Raw genomic sequence first — 16,791 nt, forward strand, 5'->3', positions numbered from 1 at the left:
GGAGGGAGAGGGAGGGCTAGGGCGGGGCGGGGCGGGGCGGGGCGGGGCGTGTCGCCTCGGTTCGCGAGCGCGACGGCGGCGGTTGCGGAGGGAGGCTGAGCCGCTTGTGAGGAGTTGTTGAGGGGGAGCGGCGTCCCGGGCGCTTGGTCATGGCGGTAAGCGGTGTTCGCTGCCGGGGTTTTTGGGAGGAGACGAATTGGGAAGGGGGCTGCGGCGGGGCGGGAGGGAAGAGCGTGTGAGATGGGGAGGGCTGGGTCGGGAAGCCGTGTGCGCGGAGAGACAAAATGGCGCCCGCCGCTCCTTCGCTTGCCGGCGCCATGATGGGCCTCGGGGAGGGGGTGGCCGCTTTTCACCCATTACTTCTCTCCCTCTTTCCAGAAGTTTCTGTTTCATTTCTGTGGGGTTGGAGAGAAGCGAAGAGGCCTTGTGATCGAGGCCCTATCGTTTCCTGGTTGGGGAGAGAAGTATTGTGGCTGTAGGAGCGGGCGTTTCTCAGGGGGACTGTGGAGCGCAGGTTCCCTGGGAGGGGAGGAGAGAGGGGATCGATTTGGTGGTTGGGCCATGCTCGGTTTTCATTCTTGTAGCTTTCTCTGTCCTATTATTTTTCTTTGTGTTTGGTCGCAGGCCTGCTATTTTCAGCGTCTTTTTGCAGTCGGTGATTAATTTTTTGCCCCCATTCTCCTGTTTTTTTGGTTAATATCGATAGGAAACGCCTTTGCTGTAGTTATCATTGTCCTTTATAGTCATACACGGCTTAAGAGTGTAGGTTTATTCTTTCTTAAAATTTATGTTGCCTGGTAACATATAAAGGTGTTTGTTTGTGTGGCCTGGTAACATATAAAGGTGTTTGTCCCATAATTGAGTTGAAGAACCAATAAGAGTAGTTGTCAAACACAATGTGGCTAATTTTTTTTCAAAAGTTATTAGATAGTCTTGAGTGCAGAAAAAAAACAACCCAAACTGGACTCGAAAGTGATAAAGCTCTTTAAAGTTGACTTTAAATGCTTTATGGTGTTTAACGTGGTATTTAGAGTTCTGTCTTGCTCTGTTTCACCACTGGTCAAACTTTCAAGAGGACCATAAACTTCTGAAGAAAATGAATCTTTTTTTTTTTTTTTTTTTGTATCATGCTTTTTTGGCTTATATAAGTTAACCAGTTAAGATAATCCTTCTGTAAAAGGACTTGAAGAATTATGGACTTGTAGTTTTGCACCTAGATTATAGGCACTATCTTTGAGGTTCCTCTAAAGTAGTAGGTGAGGGGCTTGTTCAAGGAAACCGTGAGCCTGTGGCCTATCTAAGAACTGAGAATAGTCTCATTGAAGCCTGTCAGCCTTTTTTTTTCTGTCTGTGTTTTTGTAGAGCTGAGAGATTTCTCTAAGGTGCAATGCACAAGGGCGTTAATGAGTAGCAATGTGTATAAATAATGAGACTGGTAGCCTTGGAAAATGTGGCAGTGGGCTCAATTTCAGTTGGGTACGATGTTTAAAAACCTGGTTAACTTAGACTGTTAGCTGGTGTTCTCCTTATCCTTCTCATGTAACTTTGAAATGTAAATTTATAGAAAACTCAAAATTCCTTTGAAACAACTTCTAGCTGAGTCTTTTGGAAACCTTAGATGAAGAAGGAAGGGACTGAGTAGAAGGGGGGGAGGTGTAGATAAGCAGATGATTGATAGATGTGGAATGCCAAGGATTGTGATGGCTAAGATCACAAATAGGGGAGTCAGTTCCTACTCTTTATCTAATGTCCTAAAGTTTCCAGGATGGTGTGTGGGGTGTCAGTAGTATTCAGAAGTGTCACTGAGACTAAGTTAAAGCTCTGCTGCAGATGCAATCTTAAGCGGTCAGTGCTGTTGTCCATACCCTGGTGTGTTTTGAACTGGGTAGTGGTATACCATGCAGATGGAAAAGTGAACAGCTGCTTTGTCTCTTCAGGAGAGATTTTACTATAGATGTATCTCTGTACAGATGGAAATTAATAAAGAATTGGGCAGACTAAACAGTAGTAGCTGAAATATAAACCCAAAGATTTACCTGTAGCATGTTTTGAAGAAAGCCTACCATTAATACACAATATGTTAATGACAATCTGGAATATCTGTTGTGGTTTAAGAAAAACTAGCTGCTTTGTTTTCAAAGTAATGAGTATAAATAGGCATTTGAGAGGTTCTCCCATGTATTGTTAAGTTTGCAAATAAAACTGCAGCTGGTAGAAAACCATGCAAGTTCAAGTCCTCTGCTGTGCTAAATTATCTTCATGAATGACATTTCTGGGCCAAATTATGTCCTTGGTGAAATCTTCTGCAGCCACACGATGTTCAGAAGGTTTGATTATAACTGCCATTTATGTGATGGGAACAAGAGAGACCAATGAATCTGTAAAGACATTAATGAAAGCACATTCACCTCTTCAGTGTGTACTTTTTCCATTCTGTTCCTTTCATTGCATTGTGTGCCAGTTGTACACATGTACTTCTCCCAAGCATTGAATCACAAAGCAGTCTTGACTGCTCTACACGAGATAAGTTTCTGGGTTTAGTCCTCCTAGGTCAAGGTTTAGAAGGAATGGAAGGAACATCTTGGGTTTTGTCATCTAAGAAAAATGTGATACAGAAATTGTTGGGACAGGTGGATGTGACCTATATGTACTCTCATAGAAATACGCATTTTTGCATAGAGATTCTGTTTGAGGTTTTTCCTTATTCAAAAGTTAGCTGTCCAACACTAATACAATATACCTAACTTCATTTATCTTCAAAATTCATTCCATACTTCAGAATACTGTGGGGATTTTGTGCTATGCCTCAATAATGCTCTAACTTGTGAGATGACTTAGGTCTGTTGGGACAGCATTGACCTTAAGTAATCTCAGTCGTGTAAATGTTAAAAGGTATTTGACCTACAAACACCACCACTGAGAGAAAACTGTGGATCAGGGTTTAGTCTTACTGATATTCTCAAAAGCACGTGGAAAAAGTAAAGTGCAGTCTAAGGTAGTGGGAGAGCAAAATGTTAGTACATATTAGTTCTCTTTAATAAAGTCTTGAAAAATCAATCTGTATGCAGTTACACATTTCACTGCAAGTCTATCAAGCTGTTGCCTAACTAATAACGGGATGGCTACGCACGAGGTTGTCTTTACAGAAAATAATTTTAAGTGCATCTTCAGAGGGGGTACTAAGTAAATAGTTTTTCTTGGTTTTCAGTCCTAAGTTTTGGGGTTTTAAGCATTCTGTCTTCATGTGTAGGGTAGCGATACAGAACGAGATGGAGTAGCCCCAGAAAAGTCCTCTCCAGAAAGAGAGAAGAAAAAGGAACAATCAGATGCCTCTAGTTCTCCCAGAACATCAAAGCATCATTACTCAAGATCACGCTCACGGTCAAGGGAAAGAAGACGAAAGTCAGGTATGGTCTTCATATAAGCAAAGTTGCTTAGTAGTGTTCTAGCGTGTGCTTGTAGAACTGAAATCTCTTTAAAGCTTTTTTGGAAAAAATATACAGACTTATAGTAACTTATTACAATTGGGAAAAAAATGAAGCTACTGATTTTGGGTTTGTATCTTAAATGTGTTCTAGTTAAACTTTTCAATTTTAATGATAGAAGTGCTAAGGAAAAAGGTCTTGTCAATGTTCAGGGGATGGGGGCGGGGGGAGCAACACCAAACAGAAAACCATACTACTTTGTCTTCATTTTAATTAGATATGCTTAGACTGGGATACTTTTGCATGGTTGTAACAAAAATATGGTTACCTGGCTGAAGAATGTGACTGGAGTATGATAAGGGCTAGTTTTTCACTGTGAGAGCTTAAATAAATGCAAAGAACTGGGAATAACAGCTGGAGTTTGCTTTCTGCAGTAGATATTAGAATAGTGCTGTTTGTTTTCTAAATATCTATTCTTGACTTTGGGGGGTGGAATGACTGAAAGGAACTAGAAAGATTATAACCAGCTGATCTTCTCTTTAACTTGGTAAATAACAGTGAATGTTTCCTTCTCCAGATACTGAAGGAAGAAAACACAGAAGCCGGAGCAGAAGCAAAGAGGTAATTAACACTTTGTAGCGTTTAGGTAATTGTACAATACATCTTAAAGTATCTTGTAGTAATGCACATATGTGTAAACCTATATAAATGACTTTATGGTAAGTACAAGAAATTGGAAACTTTAAGCTTAAAAATGGATATGGAGATCCTTTCATAGTGAAGCATGATTGCAGCCATCATGTTGACAAGGTAATAGTTTTATAGAAAAATGCTTTTAGAAACTAGTAACTTAATTTCTTTTTTTTTTTTTTTTTCTGTGGAAACAGCCAAAAGAAAGAATTCATGTGGAGAAGTAGAATGGTGTTCTTGATGCCTTTCACAGAGCTTCCATTAACAGAAAGCCTTGGGTGGCTTTATTCCTGGCCAATGTTCAGGACTTTCAATGATACATACCCACTACTTAAGTATATTAAAAATAATTCCCCACCTGACTGAGCTCTGTTTATTGCATCCTTTAATTGTAAAGACTGTCATAGTTTGACAAACAATCGGAGTCAGCTGGAAATATGACAGTAGCAGCAAAAATTTCAGAGAGCTGTCTCTTTTTTTAAATAAATAATTATGTGTGTATATATATAGAGGAGTGAGAAGAGACAGCATCAATAATACCTTGAAAATAACTGGCTTACACACCAGAGAAGAGATGAGACGAGCAAACCAGGAGCATCGAAATAGTCACAAAGAAGCTTAAGCCATGTGGGGCAATAGCAGGCTGGGTCAGATGAGGGACTTTTTAACTTATAACTTGGGACAGGAACTTCTTCCCCCATTCCAATGGAAGCTCTGTTTAAAAAAGGAGGAGAGAAAAAAAAAAAGAGGAAAAGAAAAATAATCTAGGAGAGTTTTTGTGAAATTGAATATATTGTTTAGCTCACATGATAACATTTCTATAATAAATCATACTCAGCGTGCTAATGCGCGAAGAGACTGAACTGAAGACGCTGCAGACTCAGATAGCAAAATTATAAGCCTACTTCATGATAAGGTAACTATTAGTCATTCAAACTCATATTTCCCTTAAAAATATCTTAAATCCGTTATGGGATATAATGGTGGTTTATTACTAAGTGTGTGCCTGGAAGATGTGATTTAAAAAAAAATAAATCTCTTTTTAATGTTTAAAAAAAAAAGTCCTTGCTTAAAATTACGTCCAGTGTTTTGCCATGCTGTTGGATCTAATCTTACACAATTTTTCTAGCAATTTCTAAGTTTCACAGAGTGAACAGATGAGGAATAATGTCCTACAGTAGATTTACTGTTTTCATGCAAGCTTAAGCTCTTTGTCTGTAGACTAAATACTGAATATCAATAATTCTTTTTAATATGTATATCAGAACAGCTACTTATGTATATACGTACTTAAAATTAATGTACAGGTAACATCTCAAACTTCAGACGTGTTTCTGTGTAACAGCTGATTATTCAAGGAGTTAAGAATAAAATACTGTAAAAGCAGGAAAAAGGTCTAGCATTGTATACTTAAAGAACTATAATCAGATAGATTTAGAAATGGATATATATAAAGGAGTTAGAAAGGCTTGGATAAGTGGGTATAAGCTAATTATAGCATCTTCTCTAGACTTTTTTTCTTTTGAGAGAGAGTTATGATTATAGGAAAGGTTTTATGAGTAGTTAACAGGTTTAGATAAACAAAAAAACCCTGAAGAATTGGGTTTTAGTCTAAAATGAATGTATCGTGCTTAAATTGTGACTTGAAACAAAGCATTATTTAAACATAAGTCTTAAGCGGGCTATGCTTTTGTGCTAGAAAGATTTCAAAATAAACTGGATATATTAAGAAAAGGTGTTGATGTCATGACTTAGTCTCTGAGGAAAACACTGGCAAAAATCAGGCCTGACCTTGCTAAGTATTTTTGGCATTGCAGCTATAAAAAGGAATCTTTTTTTAAGAGGCACTGCAGGAAGAAATTGCGGTATAGTGGAGCAGCACATCTTTAATTTAAAACTACTGTGGGAGGTCTGAGAGTGATGCATGTTAGTTTTAAATACTAAAAAAAAAAAAAAGTATGTCAACCATGTAACTTATTACTTTTTAAAAACTGTTGGAAGTTACTGACTGAAGAGTTTTGCTCTAAAAATTAATTATATAATGATGGATAGAAAATTGTTTTGGTTCTAAAAGCAAAATAGAATGTGTCTGCAACTATGTATGGATTTTAATAACTTTCTACATGGTAGGCTTAGGCAAATATTAAATATTGACTACAAATGTGAGTATGTGTGTATATATGCATATTCATAAATTGTCAGGTACTTAAAGATAGGTACTTATTATGTGTTTGGAATGGAGACAGTAACTGAAAATGACAGTTGTTTTTGTTACAATGCTGGGAACTCTTATATGGAAACACTGTAAAAGATACCTTGATGGATGCTTTAGGAATCCTTTAGACAGTGGGGAGGAGGGAAAAGGGGGGAAAAAAATTATAGCGTGTATTTGCAACTTTGGGTAGTTGGTGGCATTAGGTAAAATAGCCATTGCTCATGATTGAGTCACGCTCCTAAGGTTACTAATGTTGCATCACAACTTATCATTTTTTATCTTCTGATACCCATACTAACTCTCTTTGTTGCACTATTTTCCTGAAAGAACCAACTTCTTCTTAAAACAGGCAAGAAGACATGAATCCAAAGAGAAGTCCTCAAAGAAGCACAAATCTGAAGACCACAATGACAAAGAACATTCTTCTGACAAGGGAAGAGATAGCCTAAATTCATCTGAAAATGGTGAGGATAGACATAAACGCAAAGAGAGAAAATCATCGAGAGGGAGGAGTCATTCAAGATCCAGGTCTCGTGAAAGGTAAGTTGTTTTACATGATTATTCTTTAAGTCTTTGGAATTTGTGTAGACTTCTGAACTACAGCTGAATTACATTACTAAATTAAGAGTAATTATTGATTTAACTCTAAAGCATCAATTTATATTGCATGTTTCAGTTTTCATTGGGTAGTGCATTTGCTGCTACTTGCTTTTTTTCACATTGGTTCTGAGTAGAAGTACAAAATACCTCTAAGGCTTTATGTAGGTGATCTGTCTCACGTTTATGAATAGTATACAGAGTATAAAAAATTTCTAAACAGAGTGTATTAAATGTTCCCTGTTGTCAGTGACAGGAAAGAAAGTACACTGTAGCAGTGTCATGGCTTTTTGCCTCCTAAATCAAGAACTTGCCCAGAGACAATGCTGTTTAAGCCTTCTTGCCTACTAGGCCACCTAGCACACTCATGGTAGGAGAATTGCTTGGGACAAACAGGTTGCTGCCAGCCGAACTTTCAGCCAGCTCTGCTCATAGCTGAGGGACCTGTAGCAAACATGATAGCAAGGAACAAGCTTCAGCTAATAATACGCTGAGGGACTGTGTGTGACTCATGGGCTGAAATTTGGGCATCTCTTCCCTAAGGTATTGGAATACCATGGGGAGGAAGAGAGTTTTGTTGCCTTGAATTTGAGACTCCTGCATCAGATTAGTTTGGCTGTGTATGTGTTTTGAGATGTACACTTTAATGAACAACTAAAAATAACTATATTGATGAGTATGATTGTTTACGTAAACTCTGCATAACTCACTTGTCTGTTGTGGTTGGTGGTAGTGTTTGGTTCCTTTCCCATTTCATCTCCTAGTCTTACAACTTAAACTGTTCCAGGCATGAACTCTTCCGTGTGTAGTTTGCAGTCTCCCCACCCTGCCTGATGCATTTTGCCCTGTGGTGACAAACCTGTATGTAAGTCCTTAAGTAGAAGCTGAATTTAAACATGAGACTATATGTAAGAATTTGGGACATGTGTTTCAGACGTCATCGTAGTAGAAGTCGTGATAGGAAAAAGTCCCGATCTCGCAGCAGAGAGAGAAAACGGCGTGTAAGATCTCGTTCTAGATCAAGATCTAGACACAGACATAGAAGTAGAAGTAAAAGCAGAACTAGGAGTAGAAGCAGGTAAGTGTTAACTTCAATATACACGTGGTGGTGGTGGTGTGTGTTTGGTTGAACATTCTGTGGCAGGCTGCTGTATAGAAGAATGATGGGTTTGCCAGTTAATCACTATTCAGTGTAACTAAATGTGTTTGGCTTTTTCTCAGCTGTATTGATAGAGTGGGTTAAGGACTGGGTAGTTCACATACACTTACAGAAACATTTGTCTTAGCTTAAGTGTCTCAGATTCTTGGCTTTTCATAGCATGATTTCATGTTGGCAAGTAGAAATGCTTAACTAGTTATTTTGTGGGTATCTTACAAAACCACCATTTTAGAACTTTTGACCAATAAAGTAGAAGGAAAATAAATAACTTAATATTTTGAGTAGTAATGATTACCACAGTTCAAGCTCTTTTTGGTTTCTCACACCTGAATTTCTTTTTGGTTTTTCACACCTGAATTTACTATTTTAAATAGGATATTTAAATTATATTTAAGTGGGAAGGTCTGAAGACTAAGGTACAACAAACCCTTTCATGTGTTGATAAAAGAGTAGTGTGGTTGGCAAAGCACAACTTCAAAAATACTATTGTATTTATCTATTTTTCTTTGTGTATATATCATAAAAGGGAAGTTTAACTGGAAATCACTGGCTGTCAGAGCAGATACACTGATCAGAAGCTAATCCTGATCAGCTCCACAAAGTTTATTTTAAAATTTGTCTTGTCTGCGAGCTAGCACAGTTAATGTTAAGGTGAATTTTGAGTCAGACAGACTATTTCTCATCTGAGTGTACTATTCTGTGTAAGTGATTACCAACTCCTTTTTGTCAAGTTCAACGTGAGAATAGTTACGTTAATTTTTCTCCCTATCTTGGGTGCTTTCGTTTCTTCCTTAAACTTAAATTCTAGAAGCACAGATTGAAATCCTGTAGCTGGACACATCCTGTCTTATCCTGGGTCGGTTTGGCAGAGTTGAGATCCATGCCTTACCTGGAATATGCTAGAGTTGAGGTTTTCATCACTGTATAGAAGTTAATGTTTTCCAGTACTGATGAATCATTCAGTGTTTTGGTGTAGAGTTCCGAGTCTATTTGTATGTGTCACCTTTGCATTCTTAATGCCCTGTAGGATTTTCTGAATGAGTAAGCTAAAATATGACTTAATGACTATGACAGTTGTTTTCCCTCCTACTTGTTTAAAGTAAACCAAGTAGTTTGAATGCAAATTGGTGTCCCTTCAGAGCTCCCAAGAAAGTGTTGCCAGTGTTCCAGTTCACTTACAGTATTTTCACTAGAGTATTTTAAATTGCGTGTTTAAAGGGTGTAGAAGTTGGTTATGACTACTCAACATTACGGTGGATCATTGGAGACTTAAGAATCTAGCACACTCTTGTAATGCTACAACATCACTTGTGAAACTGTTAAGAAGACTTATCTTTCTGAAGAACTAGTTGAATTACATGGTTTGTGTCATATTTTATTTTGGCATGCACTTTCTACCAAACATTCAGCTGGGGTGAGTAGAGCTGGATCTTCAATTGGTACACACGTTACTTGTAGTTAATGGTATTTAAGCCACCTTCAGCATGATGTGTAAGGCTTCAGTTCCCCATTGTTTCCAGTTATTACAGATGATGTGCACTTACTGTTTTGAAAAGTCACTTTGAACGTTTCGTGTTTAATGACTCTGTGAAAACTTCACGTCCCAGAATAGTTTTTTGCTTCTTCAGTGGGATTCAAATTACCTGAACAGCAGATGTGGGAGGAAGAAGTAAGGGATAGTCATAACTTAGGAATTTCTTCAACTGGAAACATGCCTTGTTGGATAGTGATGGACATAGAGCAAGAATCCATTTCTTTTAAGTTCTGATTTTTGTCTCGCAAATCCTAGAGAAGGAAAAATAAGTGAGGCATAAGTCTTTTTTTAACAGTAGCTAGAACACTTCATCAAGTTCTGGGTTCAGGTGAAACTTTTGGAAAGAGAATTATGGGGCAAGCCTCAAGGAAAACCCTTCACAAGCCAGATAAACATGATGTGGGAGCCTACCCTGTTAAAACTCAGCTGTGAAATGAATTCCCTCATTCATGAAATGCAATATTTGTTGTGTTACCCTTAACAGGCTATGACAGAAGTGTTTGTAAACAGTAGAGCTTGATCTTCTCTTGATGGTTCTTTGCATAATCTCAAGCTCATGTTCTCAAGTGATCTGTCCTCACTAGCATTTAAGCTAATCTTTTTGTTCTGTGAGCATGTAGACCCTCCTGGCAGTTCTTTTGTGGCATTGCTCTGATTAAATGCTAGGTGGAAAACATGACACCATCTGCTTGTTTCAAATGGAAATACTTAAATACAAAAGCTCAAATATTTATTTCCTTGATGTTTACCAGTGCAATAAAGCATCAGACCAAAGACAAGACCAAACTACAATAGTCAGCACGGGAAAAATGAAGGTATCTTTGAAACATGCATTACATCTTATCTCAGGAATGCAGATCTGTCACTTCCCAGTGCCTGAATCTGCATCTTGTCATCTTCTATGAAAAGATAAGTCTCGCCTCCTTTGTATTCTACCAGATTTGTCATGTAAACAAGGATCTCTTTTTGTAACTTCAGTCTACGTTTCATGATGTTTGTAGATGCTGCCCAAGTTGCAAACAGAAGAAACAGAGTATCTGAATGCCATTTAAAGTGGCTGTTGTCAAGTTAGCTATTATCTCAAATGGTTGATGATAATATTTAGAGTATAAAATTGCAGAAACATCTTTGTGCATCTCAACTTACTGTTTATGGCAAATCTGGGGAAAATGTGAGTGATACCTACTGTAATTTAAGCTTTGTTGGACGCTTCCAGTGTCTGTGACTTCTTTGTTTAAAACATCAGTGTCGGAGACTTAAACAGGGATAAACGCTCATCTCTTGTAACGTAGATATTAATGATCCTGGCAAAGATAAATACTGCTAATAGTACTTTATATGTGTATTTTGAGCGGTTGTTGCTTAGATGGGACTAGATGTATATGTCGTAAGAGCAACTTCTACTTGGGAGGTGGGGAGAAGGTTACTAAAGGAGTAATGAACTGAATATTTTGGTATTTTGCTTGAAAATATATTTTAACTGGGTTCTTTTCAGATTTGTCAGGCTCCAGATAATGCATGCTTCGTAGTTCTCTGCACGGTGCTGTCCTTCTCAAGAGCAAACCCAAGACAAATCATGTGTGTTTAAACCAGCTCTGCCATTGAGCTTGATAGCCTCCCTCAAACAGTTGTCCAAAGTGCATTTAGTGAAGAGTATACAGAGGGGAGAGAAATAGTAATTTCCCTGAGTACTATTCCAGTTTTTAAATCGGGCCTCTTCAAAATGCTCATTTTTAACATAATAATAGTGCTGTGAGGTCTTTCATGGTTTTAAAGCGTTCTTGTAGCTTGATCCATTTTACAGTTTTCTTGCAATTGACTTTACTGAAAGTTAAACCGTGTATTTTCTTGTCAGGTTTTAGAATGAAAACCTGTAGAGCAGATCTGTTTGTTCTAAATACTTACAAGAGGGTAGATGAATACCCAGAATTACACATTCTGTTATGTCTTGCAGTTGAAAGCCTTCAGTTCTAGCTCTGTCTTGTTACGAGGCAAGTGTGACTGTTACACTGTTCTAGAATAATCTCTGTAAAAGCTGTTCTTGAGAGCTCTCCAAATTAATCATTAAGCAATTTTTCAGAGTTATGATCAAATACTTTATGAAATGTTAAGGTATATATGTGCTTTCATTGTTTTAGCAACTCTGTTCAATTTGGTTACAGAGAGCGAAAGAAAAGAATTGAAAAGCCCCGAAGGTTCAGCAGGAGTCACAGCCGGAGTCCAAGTCCGCCACCTTTTCGGGGACGAAATACAGCTATGGATGCACAGGAAGCATTAGCCAGAAGGTCAGAAATTGTTACAATTTTAATGATATGTGACATTAATCTGCTGCTGCTGTTGATTTTGCATGTCTAAATATTTTTTTTCTCATGTACTTTCTTCTAGACTGGAAAGAGCAAAGAAGCTGCAAGAACAGAGAGAGAAAGAAATGGTTGAAAAACAGAAACAACAAGAAATGGCTGCAGGTAGTCTATGTATATTATATTAATATATTAATTACATTAATAAATTAACTATTATATGAATTATGTAATTTAGATATTATTATATTAATATATCTTAGGAAAACAATAGTATGAGTGGAAGATAGCGTAGGCTTATGTGCTGTTACAGTCCTGTCCAACAGATGTGCAGGTTGTCTTTGTTAACTTGGTCCATATATAAAAACCATAATTAGAACTGGGAAATGTTTGAAAAAGCAAAACCAAAACAAAAATAACAGACATAAAACCCCAACAGAAACTATCAGGATTTCTTATCACTTACTGAGCATACACACAACAAAAACGTTGTATGTTAAGCTGGTAAATGATTTCATGATGGTCATTGGACCCTTCCTTTATGCATCGTTAAGCAAGAGTGTGAAAGCTATTACCAGCTGAGGGGTATTTAGAAGCACAAGGTACATTAGTTTCACTTTTAGTTCTGGTTTACGAAAACTACTGGAGACTTGTTTTTTAATTTACAAATAACGTATTTTATCATGTGTTTGTTATTCGGACACTTTCATCTTATTTCTGATGAAGGGAAGTGTTTGGGATTTTTGTTTGTTTTTTGTTTGGGGGTTTTGGGGTGTTTTGTTGTGTGGCTTGTTTGGGTTTTTTGTTTGTGTTGGGGTTTTTTGTTTGTTTTTCCAAAAAGTCTGACCTTATTGTCTGATAGCAAGTTCCCTTTCTTCTTCAGCAGCTGCAGCCACTGGAGGTTCTGTTATTAATGTTGCTGCTCTTCTGGCATCGGGAACACAAGTAACTCCTCAAATAGCAATGGCAGCTCAAATGGCAGCACTACAAGCAAAAGCACTAGCGGAGACTGGAATAGCTGTGCCTAGCTATTATAACCCAGCAGCAGTGAACCCAATGAAATTTGCTGAGCAGGAGAAGAAGCGGAAGATGCTTTGGCAAGGCAAAAAGGAAGGGGTAATGTTGTCTTTTCTTACTTTTATAAAACTTGTTTGGAAACATCTTGCACTCGGAAAGTTTAAGGATGCTTATTAATGTTATTTGCAGCAAAATTACTTTCATATCTGTTACGAAGTTTCCCTATTAACAGCAGCCCAAGGTAAAACTTTAGGAGGGAAAGGACTAAGATAACTAGACCTTCAATGACAAGTGGTTGTGACACAAGCCTTAGGAAAACCCCTAATGTCATAAAAACCTAAGAGGTAGAATTGGATCGTAATGTTAACTTTTGTCAGTTTGCCTACAAGTTATAACTAAATGTCAACTACAGATGGTCTCTTTTTACGGAAAAGTGATGGCTAAGCTATAGAAACTATAATTGACCACTTCTTTCTGTGACTGTAGAGACTTTTCATTTGATTATTGTATCCTGTCCAATTCCAGACTTCAAAAAACAAGTCAGTAAACCTCGCTAGGAACTTTTCAGGAGTAGAGTAATGCATTACTAACACTAACAAAAGTTATAAATACAAACAAGCCTTCAGACGTTTATGCTGTGTCAAATAAATATTCTTGCAATTAGCAAAGTATAGGCCACCAGATAAAAAAGGCTTCTGTGGCAGTTGCTTTTTCAGAAATTCGCTGGATTTGAGTACAGGTTTTGCCTGTTGATACTAAGGAAAAGTTGGCACTTTAATATTGAATTGTTGTCTTTCAACACTATGCTAGTGTGGAAGTGTGTGTGAGATTAATTATCATCACGTGTCTGTTATTTAACAAGCTCACTTAGCCTTTCACAGACTGTTTCATAAGGTGTGAAAAACTGAAACTGGTTCGTGTGGCATTGATGGGAGGCAAAAGGGAGGGAAGAAGAAACCTGAATGCTGTCCAAGTAGTTCTTCTGAATTGTGCTGCTGTTGTGGTTTAACCTCAGCTGGCGACGCAGCCGCTCGCTCGCTCCCCCAAGGTGGGATGGGAGAGAGAATCAGAAGGGTAAAAGTGAGAACACTTATGGGTTGAGATAAGAACGGTTTAATACTTAAAAGAAAATAATATACTAATAAACTGTAATGAAAAGGAAAATAACAAAAAGAGAAATAAAACCCAAGACAGACAGGTGATGCAAATGAAAAAGAATTGCTCACCACCAACCAACTGATGCCCAGCCTGTCCCTGAGCAGTGGCCCCTCGGCCAGCTTTCCCCTAGTTTATATGCCAAGCATGACATCATATGGTATGGAATAGCTCTTTGGCCAGTTTGGGTCAGCTGTCCTGGCTGTGTCCCCTCCCGGCTTGTGCATCTCCAGCCTTCTCAGTCAGTAGAGCATGAGAAGCTGAAAAGTCCTTGACTGGTGTAAGCACTATTTAGCAACAACTACAACGTCAGTGTGTTATCAACGTTGTTCTCATGCTAAATCCAAAACACAGCACTGTACCAGCTACTAGGAAGAAAATTCACTCTATCCCAGCCAAAACCAGGACAGCTGTATATTGCTTCATTGTAATAAGCAAATTCATCCTTCTGTAATTCACTTTAAGCATGCATTCTGACAAGGTTTCCAAACTTTATGGAAACGAGTACGGTCTACCCAAGTAAAGAATATACCTCCGTTTTGAAACCTATGGTTAAGTAGACTTGCCTCACACATCGCTACACAATGGGCTCGTTTTCAATACTGCCTTTTTGCTTGCTGCTGTATTGTGCTATTAATGGAAACTTACGTAAAAAAGGTGATACTTTTTTTTTTTAACTTGTACAGGATAAATCACAGTCTGCAGAAATATGGGAAAAATTAAATTTTGGAAACAAGGACCAAAATGTCAAATTCAGAAAACTGATGGGCATTAAGGTAAAGAGTTATGAATGTGTAATTAAGTTTATTATTAATTGTAGGATAGTGATTTTTTATTTTAAAGTGTACCTTAACCAGTAAAGATGTTAAGTTAACCTGATACTACCTGATGTAGTTAAGAACTTTTAAGTATTTCCCATTAAAAGTTCACAACCCCCATCTAAATCTGAATTTAGTTCAAATTCTAGAATTTCATTATGTTTCTGGCTAACAAGGCAACTGTTAGGATCTCTAACAACAGTGGTAACTGCAACCAATATTCATAATCTGATAAACAGTATTACTTTGTATAAATAAATTAATGGGAGCCATTTATTTGAATGAGTTAGAAAAAGGAACTGGAGGAAGGGCTGTGCACGTTTCTTGACAGCGACAGGAAAGCTACCGCAGAATGTTCCAGCAATAAAACCAAATGCTTGAATTCTTACTAGCTTTTGAAAACAACAAAGCCAAATTGTTACATTTAAGGCACCGGTGGCATATGAAAACACCACTTCCTACACAGCTAATGTGTTTTTTTTTTCTCCTTCTGTCTATTTTTCTAGAGTGAGGATGAAGCTGGCTGTAGTTCAGTTGATGAAGAGAGTTACAAAACGCTGAAACAACAGGAAGAGGTTTTCAGAAATCTAGATGCACAGTATGAAATGGCGAGATCACAGACTCATACGCAAAGAGGAATGGGATTGGGGTTTACATCTTCAATGCGAGGAATGGATGCAGTTTGAAAGAAAAAAAAAAAAGGCAGTTTTAAAGTTTGGGACTATGGAAGGTTCTTGTTCAAATGTTGGGTCCTTGTTCACCAAAAAGCTAGCATTCTAGCTTGCATGGGTGTTGCATTGACTTTAATTTATTGAAAAATACAATTTTTTTGTAAATATCAGATCAGTGATACTGGTGTTAGTGTTGTAATCAGGTTATACCCACTTCCATTAAACTTGACAGAACTATAGAAGGACAGTATTTTTTAGTTAAAGTTCTACTTTTCAAACCAAGCAGCAGATGGGTTAAACTCATACATGGATATTTCGTGTCCACTGTCTTGTGTACTTTTGTACTTTAACCTTGTACAGTTATTTTCAATTCTTGAAACATGAAAGAAACATTGTGTAGATGTTATTTAGCAGTCTGGGCCAATAGGCATATAATGCAGTGCAAAAAACCTGGTTAATAATAAAGACATTTTTTCTCTAAGGTCTTTATGTTAATTAAGTTGTCTTTTGGGCCAAACTCTAAGGAGGCTAGTTAGGAGATGTCAGGAAAACTTGAGAAGTCAGAAGTAGAGTGTTTTGCTTTGCTTACTTTGAAGTAGGATTTTCCTAAAATAAGGAGATGAATGCTGAACTTTTTTTTGTTAATTTGATACTCGCAAATTTTAGTAAAGAGAGAGGGATAACAAAACCCTTGGTGAGAAAGGTAGGATGTTGGAGCCCGTTGCTAATACTTCAGTACTTCAAAGTACGGGAAAGCGCGTTAACTTTGTAGTGGATTGATTGTAGAGGCGTTCTCCCAAGAGAAGCTTACACCTGAGCACGGTGCGTGCAGGGGCAGCGCCTCCCCAGCCGCATGGCTCCTTCCTGGGGCAGGCTCCTGTCTTAAAAATCCTCTTGTCCTACACCCGGCTGCTCCCCTCTTTGTCTCTCCACCCTTCACCCCTCCTCAGAAGAGGAAGAAAAAAAAACAACCCAAAAAAAACAGCAACGGAAAAAGGAGCGGTGCAGCAGATGGGCCGGGAGCTGCCGGCCTCCCCTTTCGGGGCCGCTCTCCATCCGCAGAACTACAGCTCCCGGCGTGCCGTGCGCCCGGCACGCACCGCGCCCCTCCGCAGAGGGCGGACTACATCTCCCAGCGCGCACAGCGCCCCAGGCCGGGCGCCGCCGTGGCGGGCTGCGGCCATTGCATGCTGGGAGTTGTGGTCCTCCG

At 38.3% G+C, this 16,791-nt stretch overlaps 1 protein-coding gene across 7 annotated transcripts; it reads left to right on the top strand.

The window, feature by feature from the left end:
* Positions 1-30: 30 nt before the first annotated feature.
* RSRC2 (arginine and serine rich coiled-coil 2) lies at positions 31-16,062 on the top strand. Of its 7 annotated transcripts, none has more exons than XR_015704072.1 (11): positions 31-155; positions 3,251-3,407; positions 4,003-4,046; positions 6,680-6,870; positions 7,862-8,005; positions 11,783-11,905; positions 12,006-12,085; positions 12,804-13,036; positions 13,809-13,985; positions 14,779-14,868; positions 15,417-15,464. XR_015704072.1 is itself a non-coding variant. In XM_087754557.1 (10 exons), exons 1-10 carry the CDS (start codon positions 150-152, stop codon positions 15,594-15,596), a joined length of 1,248 nt encoding a protein of 415 aa, XP_087610683.1. In that variant the 5' UTR covers positions 31-149; the 3' UTR covers positions 15,597-16,062. The 7 variants fall into 7 exon arrangements, 4 of the variants coding, with proteins under 4 accessions (XP_087610683.1, XP_087610684.1, XP_087610685.1 ...); XR_015704073.1 differs by having other exon boundaries at positions 13,809-14,011; positions 15,417-15,431; XR_015704071.1 differs by lacking the exon at positions 15,417-15,464 and having other exon boundaries at positions 13,809-14,017.
* Positions 16,063-16,791: the final 729 nt, after the last annotated feature.

This window comes from Nipponia nippon, unplaced genomic scaffold (genome assembly GCF_047370975.1).
Source record: "Nipponia nippon isolate SJK-2023a ecotype South Korea unplaced genomic scaffold, ASM4737097v1 scaffold_18, whole genome shotgun sequence".
In the NCBI taxonomy this organism is placed as follows: Eukaryota; Metazoa; Chordata; class Aves; order Pelecaniformes; family Threskiornithidae; genus Nipponia; species Nipponia nippon.